General features: G+C 44.3%; 1 protein-coding gene across 1 annotated transcript in view; it reads left to right on the top strand.

Moving 5' to 3' along the window:
* The window catches only part of cacna1c (calcium channel, voltage-dependent, L type, alpha 1C subunit), a 1,034,505-nt gene that overhangs the window by 965,943 nt on the left and 49,021 nt on the right, over window positions 1-19,541 (top strand). Inside the window, exons 35-38 of the mRNA XM_070900503.1 lie at window positions 7,146-7,242; window positions 9,349-9,451; window positions 10,296-10,397; window positions 16,318-16,445. Of these exons, the coding sequence (XP_070756604.1) occupies window positions 7,146-7,242; window positions 9,349-9,451; window positions 10,296-10,397; window positions 16,318-16,445 (430 nt within the window). The remainder of the gene's footprint in view (window positions 1-7,145; window positions 7,243-9,348; window positions 9,452-10,295; window positions 10,398-16,317; window positions 16,446-19,541) is intronic.

Genomic DNA, 19,541 nt, shown 5'->3' with positions numbered 1-19,541 from the left:
TAACAATAACAGAAAAATATATATTTTTTAATCCCATGCACTCTTATGTGAGACGAGGAAACATCATTTTCAATGAAGCTAATTAATAGAATTACATCTGTGTTGCTTTCCATAAAGGTGACATTGTGGTAATTAATTATTGAATGATTGTGTGTAATAACTAACTAATGGAACTACAATTAAAATGTAGAGAATTCAGTTTAATATTTTGCATCAGAAAAATAGTCTGATGTGTGTGCAGTTTTATGTTGCTGATCAGTTCCACTGCTGCCTTCCACTGCTTAAAAATGACCATACTGGAGGCCTCCAAAATCCTGAAATCTTTGATTGACCTCGTGTGACACTAATATGCAACAAAATGCCTCCACTTCACCAGTGATGAAATGCAATTTTTGTATGTCGAGTATCTTTGTAATTGAAACAGAAGGAGCAGACACAGAAACCTAGATTTTTTGATTAGCATTATTTTAACCAATATTAGCCCATTTATTTTAAATAGGTTAATGTCAACATTAAAATATCACCAATGAGAAGAGCTAGGCTAGGGAATTCTGACCAACTCGTATTTCTGTGGAGGTTGACTCACCATATTACCTGTGAAATGAACAATCACAGATTTACTGCAGATCAGGACATATGTCTGCAAGTCCTGCATAAAATCAAGTATGCCCTTGATAAATAGCAATGCACAATCACTGCGCAATGTCTAATGGAAGAAATGGATCACATCATCCCATTTGGAGCACTAGTGTCTAGGGCCACTTAATGCTTTAATGTGGGCTGATGCCTGTGATCCTCCATTACATAAGAACATAAGAAATAGGAGCAGGAGTAGGCCATATGGCCCCTCGAGCCTGCTCCACCATTTAATACGATCATGGCTGATCCGATCATGGACTCAGGTCCATTTCCCTGCTCACTCCCCATATCCCCTTATTCCCTTATCAGTTAAGAAACTGTCTATCTCTGTCTTAAATTTATTCAATAATCCAGCTCCCATAGCTCTCTGAAGCAGTGAATTCCACAGATTTACAACCATCTGAGAGAAGAAATTCCTCCTCATCTCAGTTTTAAATGGATGGCCCTTATTCTAAGATTATGCCCCCTAGTTCTAGTCTCCCCTATCAGTGTAAACATCCTCTCTCCATCCACCTTGTCAAGCCCCCTCATAATCTTATACGTTTTGATAAGATCACCTCACATTCTTCTGAATTCCAATGAGTAGAGACCCAACCTACTCAACCTTTCCTCATAAGCGTCCTCCTCACACATTGCTTTACCCTCCCATCTTTGTATCGTCAGCAAACTTGGCTACGTTACACTCGGTCCCCTCTTCCAAGTCGTTAATATAGATTGTAAATAGTTGGAGCCCCAGCACTAATTCCTGCGGCACCCCACTAGTTACTGATTGCCAACCTGAGAATGAACCATTTATCCCGACTCTCTGTTTTACCCCTCATCTCTGGAATCAACCGAGTGAACCTTCTCTGAACTGTCTCCAAAACAAGTATATCCTTTCTTAAATATGGAAACCAAAACTGTAAAGTCCTTACTCTACAGCATGAAACCACACGAGGCACATTCTGAGGACAAGGTCACTCAGTGACCTTAACTCTTCACTCACAGGACTCCAAAGATGATGACCCTGCTTGGGACCTCCCTTTTTATACCTGTATGATCAGGTAAGGAGTGTCTCCCACAAGTTCACCCCTTGTGGTCAAGGTGTGCATCTAGGTTGAGAGTATACAGTAATACAGTGGTGTTACATTGTTGTTACATACACGACATCACCTTCCCCCCCCCCAAAGTCTTATTGGGATCATAGGTTTAGTCTTTCAGGTGGTCCACGTTCCCTCGTGGAGCGCCGCAGTTGGGGCTCTGATTGTTGGACACTGAAGTGAATGTCTGTCACCTGTGGTGATTCCGGCCTGTCCGGGCTGACCGCAGGGACTGTGCATTCTTCTGATTGCTCTTGTTGCTCGTTCACTGGCGGTGTTGTGAGCTCCATCTCATGGTCTTCTTCAGGTTCCTCCGTGTCGATGCTGAATCTTTTTTTTACTTGGTCCAGATGCTTACGGCATATCTGACCATTGTTGAGTTTTACCACGATGACCCTATTCCCCCTCTTTGTCAATTACAGTGCCCTCAAGCCATTTGGGCCCCATGGCGTGATTGAGGACGAATACAGGATCATTTATTTCTATACATCTCCCCCTCGAATTACGGTCATGGTACTCGTTTTGTGACTTGCGCTTGCCCTCAACTATGTCGGTCAGGACTGGGTGAATGAGGGACAACCGAGTTTTGAGTGTCCATTTCATTAGCTCTGCGGGCGGGACCCCCGTGAGCGAATGCGGTCGGGATCTATAGGCCAGCAGGAGGCGCGATAGGTGGCATTGTAGGGAGGGTCCTTGAATCCTGAGCATACCTTGCTTAATGATTTGGACCGCACGTTCCGCCTGGCCATTGGAGGCCGGCTTGAACAGTGCAATCCTGACGTGGTTGATGCCATTGCCCAACATAAACTCTCGGAATTCGTAGCTTATGAAACATGGGCCATTATCACTAACCAGGATGTCTGGCAAGCCATGGGTTGCAAAGATCGCACATAGGCTTTCCACGGTGGTGGATGACGTGCATGAATTCAGAATGATGCACTCGATCCATTTCGCGTACGCATCTACCACAATAAGGAACATCTTACCCATGAACGGGCCCGCGTAGTTAACATGAATGCGTGACCATGGCAATGATCGGATGACCGGGCAATGGCCTTCATCAGCACAATGCCTGGGTGTTCCCTGTGGAGTTCCCTGATGAATGCCTCTCTGCCCTTCTGGGGCATAACTACCCGGCTGCCCCATAGTAAGCAGTCGGCTTGAATGGAGAACTCATCCATCCGTCTGTGGAACGGTCTGACCTCCTCAGGACATGCTCAGTGTGCAGGCGCCCAATCCCCAGTCAGGACACATTTCTTAATCAGGGATAAGAGGGGATCTCTGTTTGTCCAGATTTTGATCTGGCGGGCTGTGATGGGGGAGCCTGCGCTGACAAAGGCATCGACAGCCATGACCATCTCGGCACTTTGCTCCGCTGCCCCCTCAGTGGTGGCCAGTGGAAGCCTGCTGAGCATGTCAGCGCAATTTTCAGTGCCGGGCCGGTGCCGGATGGAGTAGTCATAAGCAGCCAGCGTGAGAGCCCATCGCTGTATGCGAGCTGATGTGTTGGCATTGATAGCCTTGCTGTCTGACAACAGAGATGTTAATGGCTTGTGGTCCGTCTCTAATTCAAACTTCCGACCAAAGAGGTGCTGATGCATTTTTTTTACACCATAGACACATGCAAGCGCTTCCTTCTCGACCATCCCATATCCCCGTTCTGCTTGAGACAGCGACCTGGAGGCATAAGCCGCAGGTTGTAGTTGACCCTCAGCATTGCCCTGCTGCAACACACACCCAACCCCATAGGACGATGCATCACATGTCAGAACCAATTTTTTACAGGGGTCATATAGGGTCAACAACTTGTTTGACCAAAGTAGGTTTCGCGCCTGATCAAAAGCCCGTTCCTGACAGTCCCCCAAAACCAATCGCAACCTTTACGCAGGAGCACGTGCTCAAGTTCAGCAGAAAGTTCCCGAAATAGCTCAACAGTCCCAGGAATAAACGCAACTCCGATGTGTTGCAGGGTCTGGGTTCACGTCGAATCGCCTCTGTTTTGGATTCGGTGGGCCGAATCCCATCAGCAGCAATCCTCCTGCCCAGAAACGCAACCTCAGGAGCTAAGAACACACATTTAGACTTTTTGAGTCGCAGGCCTACCCGGTCCAGTCCGCGGTAGCACCTCCTCCAGGTTGTGGAGGTGTTCTTCGGTGTCCTGACCCGTGATGAGGATGTCGTCCTGGAATACGATTGTTCCAGGAATGGATTTAAGCAGGCTTTCCATGTTTCATGGAAAAATCGCAGCCACTGATCGAATGCCAAATGGGCACCTGTTATAAACGAACAGTCCCTTGTGTGTGATGATGGTGGTCAGTAGTTTAGATTCGTCGGCCAGTTCCTGGGTCATATAAGCTGAAGTGAGGTCCAACTTGGTGAACAGCTTGCCGCCTGCCAGCGTGGCGAAGAGGTCCTCCGCTCTCTGGAGCGGGTATTGATCTTGTAAGGACACCCGATTAATGGTGGCCTTGTAGTCGCCACAGATCCTGACAGAGCCATCCGCTTTTCGGATGGGACCAATGGGGCTCACCCAGGTCGCTGAATTCAACAGGCGAGATGATGCCCTCTCTCAACAGCCGGTCTAATTCGCTCTTGATCTTTTCCCGCATCACATACGGCACCGCTCTGGCTTTGTGGTGCACTGGCATGGCGTCCGATGTGATGTGTATCACTACTTTAGTGCCTTTGAAAGTCCAGACGCCAGGTTGGAATAGTGAATCGAATTGTTGTAGGACTTGTGAGCACGAACTTCGCTCCACAGATGACATTGCATGAACATTCCCCCATTTCCAGTTCATTACCCAGCTCCTCCCCAACAGTGCGGGACCATTGCCCGGGACAATCTAGAGTGGCAGCCGATTCATTAACCCATTGTGTGTGACAGCCAAAATTGTACTGCCTAGCACCGGAATGATTTCTTTAGTGTAAGTCCGTAATTGTGTCTTAATACGTGCTAATTTGGTTCTACTGGCTTTAAGTGGCCATAGCTTCTCAAATTGCTGAACGCCCATGAGTGACTAGCTGGCCTCAGTACAGCGATACTGTTTACTAAAACCCTCATCATCATTGGTGGCGTTCTGGTGTATGAACTGTGAATATTCGCCACATGGACCCGCTGAACCTCGGCGTCCATTGATTTGCCCCAAAAGTCATCCTGCCTCAAAGAACCCTCTTCTGGTCCATCCACCTCATATATTAGTCTGGTTGCAGACTTCCTGCACATTTGAGCTAAGTGGCCACTGAGATTGCAGTTCCTGCAGACAAACTGTTGAAATTTACAAGATCAAGCTGAGTGTTTTCCCCCACACCTCCAGCATGAGTTAAAGTTTCCATTGTTGGGAACAAAGGAACTATGGCCAGGCATTCTGCGCTGACTGTCACTTTGACTGCTCTTAAGTACCCTATTAGTGGGTGTCAATGGCCCCATCCTGGGCCGCATTGTCCACTGTGATGGCGTGAATGTCCGTTCAGCCTGCCATTATTGAAGTCCTACTCTGGGGTCTATTGCTGCCTGGGGAGTGTCGGACTTCCCTTGTCTGCCTGCAGGGCTCTGAGGCGCATTGATGATGTTGACTCCCTGATCCATCACCGCATTAGAGGCAGAATTGCGCGCGTATATTATTTTTGTCTCTTTCTCCCCCGCTATGAAAGTTTGAGCCATCAACGCCACCGCTTCCAAGGTCAAATCCTTGGTCTCAATTAATTTGCAGGAAATTCCCGCATGACTAATGCCCTCGATAAAGAAGTCCCTTAGCATCTCCCCCTTTCAGGCGTCTGTGAACTTAGAGACTGGCCAAACACCGGAGGTCCGCTACGAAGTCCAGTATGCTCTGTCCTTCACGACGTCGGTGGGTGTCGGGCCATATGTATGCTACTCGCCGGTTTGAGGTGCTCCCTGATCAATTTGCTGTTCTTCAAAGATTTTGTCCACCAGCTTTTTGGGTGCTAGTAAGTCCTTCATGAGCGCGCAAGTCTTTGGTCCGCAGCTGGTCAAAAGATGAGCCCTTTGCTTGTCGGCCGCTGCATCCCCCAGCCATTCTTTCGTAACGAAGCTTTGCTGAAGCCTCTCGACAAAATTGTCCCAGTCTTCCCCAACACAGTACCGTTCCTCTGTGCTACCAGTGGCCATTCTCGTGGGCCGTGAATTCTCGTTTCTTGTCGCCAATGTAAAGTCCTTACTCTACAGCATGAAACCACACGAGGCACATTCTGGGACATGGTCACTCTGTGACCTTAACGCTTTATTCACAGGACTCCAAAGAAGATGACCCTGCGAGGGACTCCCCTTTTTATACCTGTGTGATCAGGTAAGGAGTGTCTCCCACAAGTTCACCACTTGTGGTCAAGGTGTGCATCTAGGTTGAGAGTATACAGTAATACAGTGGTGTTACATTGTGGTTACATACATGACAAAAACTGTACGCAATATTCCAGGTGTGGCCTCACCAATACCCTGTATAACTGTAGCAAAACTTCTCTGCTTTTATACTCCATCCCCTTTGCAATAACGGCCAAGATTCCATTGGCCTTCCTGATCACTTGCTGTACCTGCATACTAACCTTTTGTGTTCCGTGCACCAGGACCCCCATGTTCCGCTGTACTGCAGCACTTTGCAATTTTTCTCCATTTAAATAATAACTTGTTCTTTGATTTTTTTCTCTGCGAACCTCACACCTTTCCAACATTATACTCCATCTGCCAAACTTTTGCCCACTCACTTAGCCTATGTTCATTTTCAGATTTTATGTGTCCTCCTCACACATTGCTTTACCTCCCATCTTTGCATCGTCCGCAAACTTGGCTACGTTACACTCGGTCCCCTCTTCCAAGTCGTTACTGTAGATTGTAAATAGTTGGGGTCCCACCACTGATCCCTGCGGCACCCCACTGGTTACTGATTGCCAATCCAAGAATGACTACCATTTATCCCGACTCTCTGTTTTCTGTTAGTTAGCCAATCCTCTATCCATGCTAATATATTATCCCCCAACCCCGTGAACTTTTATCTTGTGCAGTAAGCTTTTATGTGGCACCTTGTCAAATGCCTTCTGGAAGTCCAAATACACCACATTCACTGGTTCCCCTTTATCCATTCTGTAACTATTGATCTCAGCTGTTGGACTGTGGGAAGCTGCTGACTGGAAGCCTGACATTTGCTCAAATGAGGAGGGAAAAGTCTGAGGGAGGGTCACTCTGCCCCTGTCTTGTTCACTACTCAGTGTTGCTTTCAGAACACCATGTGGAGCGCTGGAAGCAGGTTACCTGCCGGCCTACCCATCCTCTTGTCAATAGATGGTGTGTGGAGAATCAATTAGGAGGAAAAGGGAGAAATTAGCAGAAAGGACCAGCCTTACTCTCACAAAAAGGGCCATGTGATTAACATTTTTCAGTTTATAATTATATTTGTTCTGTTTATATTGTTGCAGGGGTCGCATCAAGCACTTGGATGTGGTTACACTCCTGAGAAGGATACAACCCCCTTTAGGATTTGGCAAGCTGTGCCCGCATAGAGTGGCCTGCAAAGTAAGACTTGGTACACTTTGGAGATACATCTGCCCAGCTTCCTACCCCACTGTGGTATCATTAGCTGGTAAAGTTCCATCCGTAGAGGAAGATTTTCTCTTTACTATTTGTCATGAAATGCTAAATGTGAGAACTCATTTACAATTTTGCGACAAATAGGAAATAGGGAAAATATTGTGTCTCAGAGTTTAAAGTTGTGGGCCCAGTAATGCAGCATCAATAATTTAGTGATTGGTAAGACTTGATTTCATGTTCATGAATCCCCCACATGGTGAAATACCAATCAAATGACTCGCCTTGTTTGAGGAATTTTTTGTGAGCAATTCAAAAAGTATAAAGGAAAAGAATGTGAAATATGTGATGAGAAAGGCCACTGAGCCAACTTGTTTCAATGGACTATGTATGATTGATCCTGTTATGGAGTTGTACTTTGCCCATTATATAGATTCCTGTATTGGTTATTCCTTTAATGGTGCATTTCTTAGGATCTATACATGATTAGCTGGTGATACTTGGTCCCAGTGGTGCGAAGTATTTCAGATCATATGCACTCTTTTGATGCCATATGAATAAATTATGATTCACACTCTAACACAGACACCTTAGTGTGGTTATTAGTGCTTGCAAAGAAATGAAAAACTACTGGGTATGCAGGATTTCACAAACCCAATGATCACTTCCTGAGACCTTCATCACAAATGTCATCCTTTTTTTTATTATTATTTTAATAATTACAGTCTAAATTATTCTCTCTTATCTTTTATAGTCCTGAGGATGCAAGAACAAAAAATAATCAATTTAGGCAACCCAGCTTTCCCTTTTGCCCAGGTCACGTTTCAGTACCTAATTTTGTTTTCACATTTTTCCACCTCAAACCCATACAATTCTACCTCCTGCATAATCACAAATTGGTTTGCTTTTTTTTGAGTATTTTATCTAAGCTGTGTGGAATAGGGTTCCTGAGCTGTTGGGACAGAAATGCCTGTCATAGAATGCACCTGACCCAGGGTTTCTAATGCAGAATGTTAGATTAAGTAGGTATTCTGGTATTTTGTGTGATTTAACCTTGGAGGGCAGAGAGAAACTTTGCAGAACCTTTTCCTAAGAGATTAAATAGGTTGGGTAGAGTTCATGTGAAAGGTTCAGTGTTTCTTTGAATTCCTCATATCATTCAGTACTCACTGTACTCAATGACAGTCTATTACAGAAATCAACCTGGCAGATTTCACACTTATAGGAACATAGCAATTGTTAAAAAGATCAAGGTCCATCTAGTTCATCTTCTAGTTCATAGTCAGATGAAACAATGATAATCGATCTTTGTCAATTAGTTTACAACAGACCCAGACTTGAGGCAAGGAATAACCCCAGTGGTGGAAAGATTTAGGAATCATAGGTCCAAAGTCATCTGTTCCTCCAAGCATGCCACACTTACCATATGTCATGTCTCAAATTACTCACATATTGTATCCCAAAATATTATTTTCAAAATTAACAGCATTTCCATATTTTTTTATCAATTCAAATTCTCAAACAGCCATGATGGGATTTAAGTTTGCAATCTTTGGATTACTAGTCCAGTAACAAAACCACTGCACTAACATACCCGTTATAGCATTTGGGCTTGAAAAATCATCAGTTAGAGCACCTGGAGGATACTCAGGTGGAGAGGATTGCACGCGAATTAGGAAACTCACCTGATTTTCCATCTATTGATTTTAAATAGATGGAAAACCTGGCAGGCTCTATTACAGCTGCACAATCCTCACCGCCTGATTTTCTCCTGCGTGCTCTGTCTAAGCAATCCTATATGCCCAAGTACAGTAACAGGAAAATCTGTATAAACAACTCTAAATGAAGAAGCTATTTCTTATGATCATGAGTGCTCTAGTTCTCTTATTCTGGTTCTCTTATCCTTATTTTGAACAAAATCTTATTGATTCTCTTCGTTATTTTTAAACCTGGATTATGCTATCCCTTAAATTTTGATTTTCCATTGAGTATATATTTAGCTTCCTTAGCCTTCCCTTAATACCTCACTGATCTATACTCTGGGATCATCTTTGTTGAATTGCAGTAAGCCATGTTGTTTATTGTTTCATGCAGCGCTTGGTATCCATGAATATGCCTTTAAACAGTGATGGCACAGTCATGTTCAATGCAACTCTCTTTGCTTTGGTTCGAACTGCGTTAAGGATCAAAACTGAAGGTACAAAGTTTTAGAATATTTAATAGCTTGTCTAGTTTCAGATCTGTAAGCTATGATAGCCTTTAATGTTGATATGTTAATGAGGTGCTTGCTTTGGAACATCTATTTCTAAAATTACTATTTTGAAGGGAGCAAAATAAAATAAATGCTTTATAGAGGGAGACTCACTGGAGGGGATTTTTCAACTGCCTTCTGCCTGTATCTTGCCTGGAAAATGGGCGACTAGAAGAGGAAGATCTAGCAGAGAACTTCGACATGTGTCTGCCTAATTCATTTTCAGGCTGTCCTTTGAGTAGGCACCCAGCCCTCCTGTCCAAAGCAGGTGGGAGACTGTTTAAATATATGAATCGGGGTCCGACATCAGTTGTCGGACCCCCAATTGCAGTTTTCATGGAGAAATGGGCGGAGCTGGAAGCCATTCCAATAATTTTTCTTTTTCTTTTTTTAAAGGTTTTTAAGACAAAAATTTGCAGCTTATCGCTGGCCCATTCTTGCTGCACATTCCTCCCCCCCGCCCCCCCCCCCCCCCCACTCCCCCGAGGCACTACCTGCCGCCATCTCTGTGCAGAAGCTAGATGATTTTCTGCAGCAATAAATCTGCAGTTCACCCATTTGATGCTGGTAAAATTTGAAGGAGATCCGAACCTGAAAATAGTTCAGTGACACAGTACCAATATTGCATCCGTTTTGGGCCTGAGCTGAAAATCTCCCTCATTATCACTATCCTACTTAGAAGTTACAGGTAATAGGGAATTGTTTGATGCAGTGGGTTAGATTCTGGCTTTAACTTCAGGACCTATGTTTGAATGTAGCCAATGATAAACTCATTGTCCTCTCTGAACAGGCAATTTGGAACAAGCAAACGAGGAGCTTCGAGCAATTGTCAAGAAAATCTGGAAACGTACAAGTATGAAGTTGTTGGATCAAGTTGTGCCACCAGCAGGAGGTGAGCACCCTCCAAATATGGAACAACTTGAAAAATGGAAGCCATTACCCTGTAATAACATATAACTAGCCAAGTGTATGGTAAAACATGTTATAATAGCAAGGTAACACTAAGATAGTTGATAGGTAAATGAGTTTTAGGAGTAATTCAAAAATTGTTCTAGTCCCTTGATGGTGATAATGGTTGATCTGTCACGTGGTTAACACAATGGAACTTGCATCCCTCGTATGCTATAAGCCAAATTTTAAGAACATTGACATTTCATCTTTAAGGAAATCATCTGAAGACTTTATCCAGTTAGAATACATATTGAAAAATTCATTAAGTGTTATGTATTTATGCTTGGGGTCACCAGACACCAGGGGGCGCCACTGTCGGAGGTCATCGGGCTGTACACACGCGTGCGCGGTCACTGGTATATAAGCGCGGGTACCATGTCACGCGGCTTACTTTGGGCGTGAATAAAGTTGGATCAGGTTTACACCCGAGTAACAAGTTTTTTGAGTCATTACATTCATTACATTTGGCGACGAGGTAACTTAAGAACCTTCGCATGTACAATGGGCACTATTGGAATTCTGGAGAGATTCACGAATGGTGAGGATTGGGCGGATTTTATCAACCGCCTGGATCAGTATTCTGCGGCCAACAAAATGGAGGGAGAGACTGACGTAGTTAGGCACAGGGTGGTTTTCCTCACCGTTTGTGGTCCAAAAATTTATGGCCTCATGAAGAATCTTCTCTCGCCTTTACATCCAATGGACAAAGAATATGTGGATTTGTGTACTTTGGTGCATGACCATTTTAAGCCAAAAGAAGGGATCATCATCTCATGCTATCGCTTCTACACGCATGTTCGTGCTGAGGGCCAGGATGTGTCGGGATTCGTCGCCTGCAACGTCTCGCTGAATCGTGTAAGTTCAGGAACGTGTTGGAAGACATGCTGCGAGATTTCTTCGTGATAGGCATCAACCATGATGTGATTCTTCGTAAGTTATTGGCCGAAGAGAAGCTGGATTTGAGCAAGGCAATCGCGACTGCCCAGGTATGCATGATGACTGATGATAATTTGAGGCAGATATCATCGAAGAGTCGGAGTTCCACGGCAAGTACTGTAAACAAGGTTGTGTCGTCGTTTGGCAGAGCTGCTTATGGCAGGGCCTACTCGACTGCTTATGTAAAACCTGTAGTGGTTCAAAGTCTACCAACTTGTACAAATCCGATTTCACTCTGTTGGCATTGTGGGGGCAATCATCAGCCTCATCAGTATCAGTTTAAACAGTACTCCTGTAATGGCTGTTCAAAAGTGGGGCATCTTCAGGGAATGTGCCCACAATTGAGCAAGCGTGCTGCTACTCATCACATTGCTAATGATGACCAGTCCAGTGCTGGCCCGGATACACAACCCGAGGAGGAAGTGTATGGTCTGTATTCGTTCTTGGGAAGGAGCCAGATGATAATCGTTAATATGAAGCTGAATGGCGAGTCTATATCAATGGAGCTGGACACGGGTGTGAGTCAGTCGATAATGAGCCAAAGGACATTTGACAAGCTGTGGGACATTGAGGCTGTGAAGCCTAAACTGAGTCCAGTCAATGCCAAGTTGCGTACTTACACTAAGGAACTTATACTGGTGATTGGCAGTGCAGTAGTCAAGGTTTCATATGATGGTGTGGTTCATGATCGACCATTATGGATTGTCCCAGGTAATGGTCCAACACTGTTCAGCAGGAATTGGCTCAAGAAAATTAAGTGGAATTGGAATAATATCAAAACGTTGTCATCGGTGGATGACACTTCATGTGCTCAAGCATTGAAGAAGATTCTTTCTTTGTTTGATAATTGGTAATTTTACTGGAGCCAAGATGCAGATTCACCTGGATTCTGATGCAAGGTCTCTCTATCATAAAGTTCGGTCTGTTCCGTACATGATGAGGGAGAAGGTTGAAATTGAGTTTGACAGACTCCAACATGAAGGGGTCATATCACCGGTCGAGTTTAACGAGTTGGCCAGTCCTATTGTTCCTGTGTTGAAGAGTGATGGCATTGTCAGGGTTTGTGGAGACTACAAGGTTATGATCAACCGATTTTTGAAACAGGATCAGTACCCGTTACCGAAGGCTGCTGACCTGTTCGCCATGCTAGCTGGTAAAAAGTCGTTCACTAAACTGGATCTGACATCGGCCTATATGACACAGGAGCTTGTTGACACTTTGAAGAAACTCACCTGCATCAACACCCATAAAGAACTGTTTGTCTATAACAGGTGTCCTTTTGGAATTCGTTTAGCTACAGAGGAATATTTCAGAGGAATATGTAGAGTCTACTGAAGTCCATTCCTAGAACTGTCGTGTTTCAAGATGACATTCTGGTCACAGGTTGCGACACTACTGAACATCTGAACAATTTTGAAGTCTGAACATCTGAACAATCTGAACAAAGTGGGACTCAGGCTGAAATGTTCAAAGTGTGTCTTCATGGCACCTGAAGTTGAATTCTGGGGAGGAAGATTGCTGCTGATGGCATCAAGCCTACTGATTCGAAAACCAAGGCCATCAAAAATGCACCCAGGCCTCAGAATATGACGGAGCTGCGTTCGTTCCTTGGGCTGCTCAACTACTTTGGTAATTTCTTACCCAGATTGAGCACTTTGTTAAAGCCATTGCACGTGCTATTCAGAAAAGACGACAACTGGGTCTGGGGTGTGGCTCAAGATAGAGCCTTTGAGAAAGCCAAGAATCTGCTCTGTTCAAACAAGTTGCTTGTTCATTTTGATCCATGTAAGCATCTTGTATTTGGCCTGTGATGCTTCATCATATGGGGTTGGCTGTGTACTCCAACAAGCAAATGAGTCGGGTAAGCTACAACCTGTTGCGTGTGCTTCGAGAAGTTTGTCAAAGGTGGAAAGAGCTTACAGCATGGTAGAAAAAGAAGCTTTGGCCTGTGTGTATGGGGTCAAAAAGATACATCAGTACCTGTTGAATTCGAAACGTATCACAAGCCACTCATTTCATTGTTTTTGGAAAACAAAGGTATTAATACCAATGCATCATCCCGTATCCAGAGGTGGGCATTGATATTGTCTGCCTATGATTATGTTATTCGTCATAGACCCGGCACTGAGAATTGTGCCGATGCACTGAGTCGTCTGCTGTTGCCCACACCTGAGGTGGAGACGTCTCAACCTGCAGATCTACTGTTAGTAATGGATGCTTTTGAGAGTGAAGGAACTCCTGTCACTGCTCAACAAGTTAGGATCTGGACCAGCCATGACCCTATTTTATCAATTGTGAACCGTTGTGTCCTCAGTGGTGATTGGTCTGCAATACCTATGGAAATGTGTGATGAGACCAAACCTTACAACCGTTGCAAAGATGAACCGTTCAGTCAGATTGTTTACTGTGGGGTAATCGTGTTGTTATGCCTAAGAAAGGTAGAGAAAAATTTGTACGTCAACTACGTAGCACTCCTGGTATTGTCATGATGAAAGCCATTGCTAGGGCTCATGTCTGATGGCCTGGAATTGACTCTAATCTGGAATCATGTGTGCATCAGTGCAATACTTGCATGCAGCTAAGTAAAGTACCAGTGGAATCTTCAGAGTCTTTGGTCGTGACCATCTAAACCATGGTCGAGGATCCACATCGATTTTGGGGTCCTTTCCTGGGAAAGATGTTTTTTGTTATGATGGATGCATATTCAAAGTGGATAGAGTGTATTATTATGTCATCCAGTACATCTACAGCTACTATTGAGAGCCTTTGTGTCATTTTGCTACTCATGGTTTGCCTGACATTGTTGTGAGCGACAATGGATCTTGCTTCACAAGTCTGGAGTTTCAAGAGTTCATGAAACTCAATGGTATTAAACATGTGAGGTCAGCCCCATTCAAACCTGCTTCTAATGGTCAAGCAGAGCATGCTGTTCAAACAATCAAACAGAGTATGAAACGTGTAACTCCGGGTTCGCTGCAAACTCGCTTGTCCTGTATACTGCTCAGTTACAGGACCAGACCTCATACGCTTACTGGGGTCTCCCCTGCTGAACTACTGATGAAGAGAAATCTCAAGACCAAGCTCTCTCTCGTTCATCCCGATTTGAATAATCGTGTTGAAAACAGACGTCATAGTCAGCAAGGGTATCATGATCGTGCTACTGTGTCACGTGACATCTCTGTCAACGATCCAGTTTATGTACTGAACTATGGTCAAGGTCCAAAGTGGATCACCGGTACTATTACAGCCAAGGAGGGTAACAGAGTGTTTATTGTCGTGCTCAAGAATGGGCAAACTTGCAGGAAACATGTTGATCAGATAAAACTGCGGCACACTGATGAACTGGAACCGTTTCAGGAAGATGCAGTCAGTGACCAACCAACCAATGTTCATTCATCAGAGGACTTTGCTGTCATTATTGAAACTGGACCTCCAGTCCCTGATGTGGTCATTACCACTCCCATCAGATCGGTTACTCAGCCTTCAGTCACAACTGACTCAGAACATTCGCCTAGAACTGAAGTTGAACTGAGGCAATCAACTCGTGAGCGGAAAGTCCCAGACAGTCTTAATTTGTAAAAAGACTGATATTAAGATCTTGAAAGGGGATGTTATGTATTTATGCTTGGAGTCACCAGACACCAGGGGGCACCACTGTCGGAGGTCATCGGGCTGTACGTGCACGTGCACGGTCACTGGTATATAAGCACGGGTACCATGTCACACAGGTTACTTTGGGCGCGAATAAAGTTGGATCAGGTTTACACCTAAGGCAATTTACAGTTACAAGTCTTTTGAGTCATTACATTCATTACATTAACCCACTAAATTAATTGAAAATGTGCCTCTTCAGAAGTACTTTAAACAGCTGAATCTTAGATGTATACGTCACATATGTATTTTGCAGATATATTTGTTTGAATATATTCCTCTAATGAAGAAATTTTAAGGAATGTGTTAAAAACATTAGAGATAATCTGGGTAATCAGATTTATGAAATTCCCCTTTCTAAGTAGAGTATTGATTTTACAAACAATTAAATTTGTAATCATTAAGTTAACTTTATCTATAAATTATGTGCATGTGAATGTTTGGAATCTGGAATGTTACTGTTATATTTTAGACTTTAATACAGTTTTTGCCTTTTACCAGTTGTAGCAGACTTCTCTTTTGTGAGTAGTCTCATGAGCCAGGAGTGTACTATGACTAACTGTGACATCTAGCTGCCCTATACATACAATCTTTTGCAACTGAAATTTCTCAGTCATTCCAGTAGACTCTCACAGCAGCCTCAGTGGGAGTTCACCGTAATTGCTGCAAACTCCACCAGGACTTGGATACACTAGGTCCCAGGATGGCCTTGTGGGATTGAATCCTCCACTCGCCCCTACAAAGTCACATATGGTGGCAGTTCCCATGTTCCGGCCTTATAGAAACCCAGCACAACATTACAGGCTGATACGCCAAATGAGAAAAGGGCTACCTATCTCTTGAAAGATGGAAGTGGGACCTCCATGGGATCCAGGCCAGGGAAGCGGCCTGGGCCCCATAACTTGCACCAGGAATTTTTTTTCTTCAGGAATGCAGCCCCCTTGAATGTTTCCAGGGGCTCCAACAGTCCACCTGGACCCACCATCACATGTTAAATTGGTGCTATCCCCAGACCCTGCACACTCTGCCAAAGTCTGTAGGGTATCAGCGATGCTGGGATTATGCTATCTTCAGCCCTGAAAAGACCAAATCAAGAATTCCATTGAGAATGTTTGATAATGTTCCAAGCTTCCTAATTCGGAACAAAGTTGCTGCATTTCTACAGTAAAGGTTCATGAACATACTGCTTATTGCTTATGATTTCATATATTTATCATAACTGCAACAATAGGATTAAATAATTCTGCATTGTGCATAACATTTTTATGTTCCAGATGATGAAGTTACTGTTGGGAAGTTCTACGCCACATTCCTAATCCAGGATTACTTCAGAAAATTCAAGAAGCGCAAAGAACAGGGCATTGTTGGGAAAGCAGTGCAGAAAAATGCACTCTCTCTACAGGTACATGTGAGAAATCTTTCTTAATTTAAATGTTACTTTTTTTAAAGTATTATGTGTCTGATCATTGTCCACATGTGTACTAGTTTCAGCTATAAGTAAATCATTTGATGTAGTGCATACATTTTATGTTAATTTTTTTTCCCTGTGGAACTATGTACTTATGAGGTGAAATATATCAATATGAACAAATGAAAGTTTTTGGACTCAGTGTTAGCATTAAGTACTGCTGGGTTCCATGTACAGTGTGAAGTTCCCTTCTTCTGGTCTAACACCATATCTTAATCCCAATACCAACTTAGTGCTAGTTTTGTTCTCTGGATATTAGAAGCTCGAAGCTGATTTGTGACTTCTGCAAACTAATATCTGGTAGGATGCTTACAGCTGGCAGAGAGAAAGAACTTTGATCTGATCAGTCGAGCTAGGCTCAAATCCAAATCCTAGACGTGAAGGGACAGCGTTGTGCTAAACCAACGTACTTCAGCATTGTTTTTTTGTTGTTCATTTCTAGGATGTGGGTGTCACTGGCAAGGCCGGCATTTATTGCCCATCCCTAATTGCCCTTGAGAAGGTAGTAGTGAGCCGCCATCTTGAACCGCTGCAGTTCTTATGGTGAAGGTACTCCCACTGTTAGGGAGGGAGTTCCAGGATTTTGACCCAGTGATAATGAAAGAACGGCGATATATTTCCAAGTCTGGATGGTATGTAACTTGGAGGGCTACTTGCAGGTGATGTTCCTATGATCCTGCTGCCCTGGTCCTTCTAGGTAGTAGAGGTCATGGGTTTGCGAGATGCTGTCAAAGAAGCCTTGGCGAGTAGATGGTACACACTGCAGATACGGTGCACCGATGGTGTAGGGAGTAAATGTTTAAAGTGGTGGATGGGGTGCCAATCAAGCGGGCTGCTTTGTGTTGAATGGTGTCGAGCTTCTTGAGTGTTGTTGGAGCTGCACTCATCCAGGCAAGTGGAAAGTATTCCATCACATTCCTGACTTGTGCCTTGTAGATAGTGGAAAGGCTTTGGGGAGTCAGGAGTTGAGACACTTGCCGCAGAATACCCAGCCTCTGACCTGCTCTTGTAGCCACAGTGTTTATGTGGCTGGTCCAGTTAAGTTAATGGTCAATGGTAACCCCACCAGGATGTTGATGGGGGATTCGGCGATGGTAATGCTATTGAATGTCAAGGGACGGTGGTTCGAATTTCGCTTGTTGGAGATAGCTATTGCCTGGCATTTGTGTGGCGCAAATGTTACTTGCCACTTATCAGCTCAAACCTGAATGTCATCCAGGTCTTGCTGCATTCGGGCATGGACTGCTTGATTATCTGAGGAGTTGCGAATGGAACTGAACACTGTGCAATCATCAGTGAACATCCCCACTTCTGACCTTATGATGCAGAGGTCATTGATGAAACAGCTGAAGATGATTGGGCCTAGGAACTGCCCTGTGGAACTCCTATAGCGATGTCCTGGGGCTGAGATGATTAACCTCCAACAACCACAACCATCTTCCTTTGTGTTGGGTATGACTCCAGCCAGTGGAGAGTTTTCCCCCTGATTTCCATTGGCTTCAATTTTACTGGGGCTTCTTGATGCCACACTCAGTCAAATGATGTCTTGATGTCAAGGGTAGTCACTCTCACCTCACCTCTGGTATTCAGCACTTTTGTCCACGTTTGACCAAGGCTGTAATGAGGTCTGGAGCCTAGTGTTCCTGGCAGAACCCAAACTGAGCATTGGTGAGCAGGTTATTTGTGAAAAAGTGCCACTTGATAGCACTGTCATCAACACTTTCCCTCACTTTGCTGCTGATTGAGAGTAGACTGATGTGGCAGTAATTGGCCAAATTGGTTGTGGACTTTCTTTTTGTGGACAGGACATACCTGGGCGGTTTTCCACATTGTCGGGTAGATGCCAGTGTTGTAGCCATACTGGAACAGCTTGGCTAGAGGCACGGCTAGTTCTGGAACACAAGTCTTCATCACGACTGCCAGGATATTGTCAGGGCCCATAGCTTTTGCTGTATCCAGTACGCTCAGCCATTTTTTTAATATCACAGGGACTGAATCGAATTGGCTGAAGACTGGTTTCTGTGATGGTGGGGACCTCAGGAGGATACCGATATGGATCATCCACTCGGCTGGTTGCAAACGCTTCAGCCTTGCCTTTTGCACTCGCATGCTAGGCTCTGCCATCATTGAGGATGGGGATGTTTATGGAGCCTCCACCTTCCGATAATTGTGTAATTGTCCACCACCATTCACGACTGGATGTGGCAGGACTGCAGAGCTTTGATCTGATCCGTTGATAGTGGGATCGCTTAGCTGTCTATAGCATGCTGCGCCCGCTGTTTAGCATGAATGTCGTCCTGTGTTGCAGCTTTCCCAGGTTGGCACTTCATTTTTAGGTATGCCTGGTGCTGCTCCTGGCATGCTCTTCTACACTCCTCATTGAACCAGGGTTAGTCCTCTGGCTTGATGGTAATGGTAGAGTGATAGATATGGCAGGCCATGAGGTTACAGATTGTGATGGAATTCAATTCTGCTGCTGCTGATTGCCCACAGAGTCTCATGGATTCCCAGTTTTGAGCTGCTAGATTGTCCTTTTTAAATTATGATAAATGATGGGACTTCTTATTTAAAATACAGTTTAAAAGTTTGAAATCACTAAATCATCAATTTACTATTTTTTGACAAAATTATCGTGCCACTTAACTGCTGTTTTATTCTCATTAATTCCTTATGTCTTTCTATTTCTCAATTAAGAGATATAGGTAGTGAATTATTGGCATTCTAGGGTGAGCCAGATTGAGAGAAATTACCATCATTTTAGCTTGGGGCAGAAATCAGCAGTGATGGGTCGAAGCGTGGGGCAATCCATCAGGCACACCAGAGCATGAAGCAGATGCAAATAAGGGACCTAATGCCTGCTTGCAGTCCCCACTCCAACATTCATTTGCTCTGAGGCAGCTAGCATCCAGCTCTATGGAATGCCTGCAACAAAGAAGGCAAGTAACTTGCCTCAATATAGCGCAGGGTGGAACAGGAGTGCTCCTCACGACCATTTTAAAGGACCGTCCAAATCACTGCTGCTCCTGGCCC

This window comes from Pristiophorus japonicus, chromosome 15, assembly GCF_044704955.1.
Source record: "Pristiophorus japonicus isolate sPriJap1 chromosome 15, sPriJap1.hap1, whole genome shotgun sequence".
NCBI lineage: Eukaryota > Metazoa > Chordata > Chondrichthyes > Pristiophoridae > Pristiophorus > Pristiophorus japonicus.
Note: the sequence above shows the minus strand (reverse complement) of the source record. Positions and strands in the feature narration are given on the sequence as shown.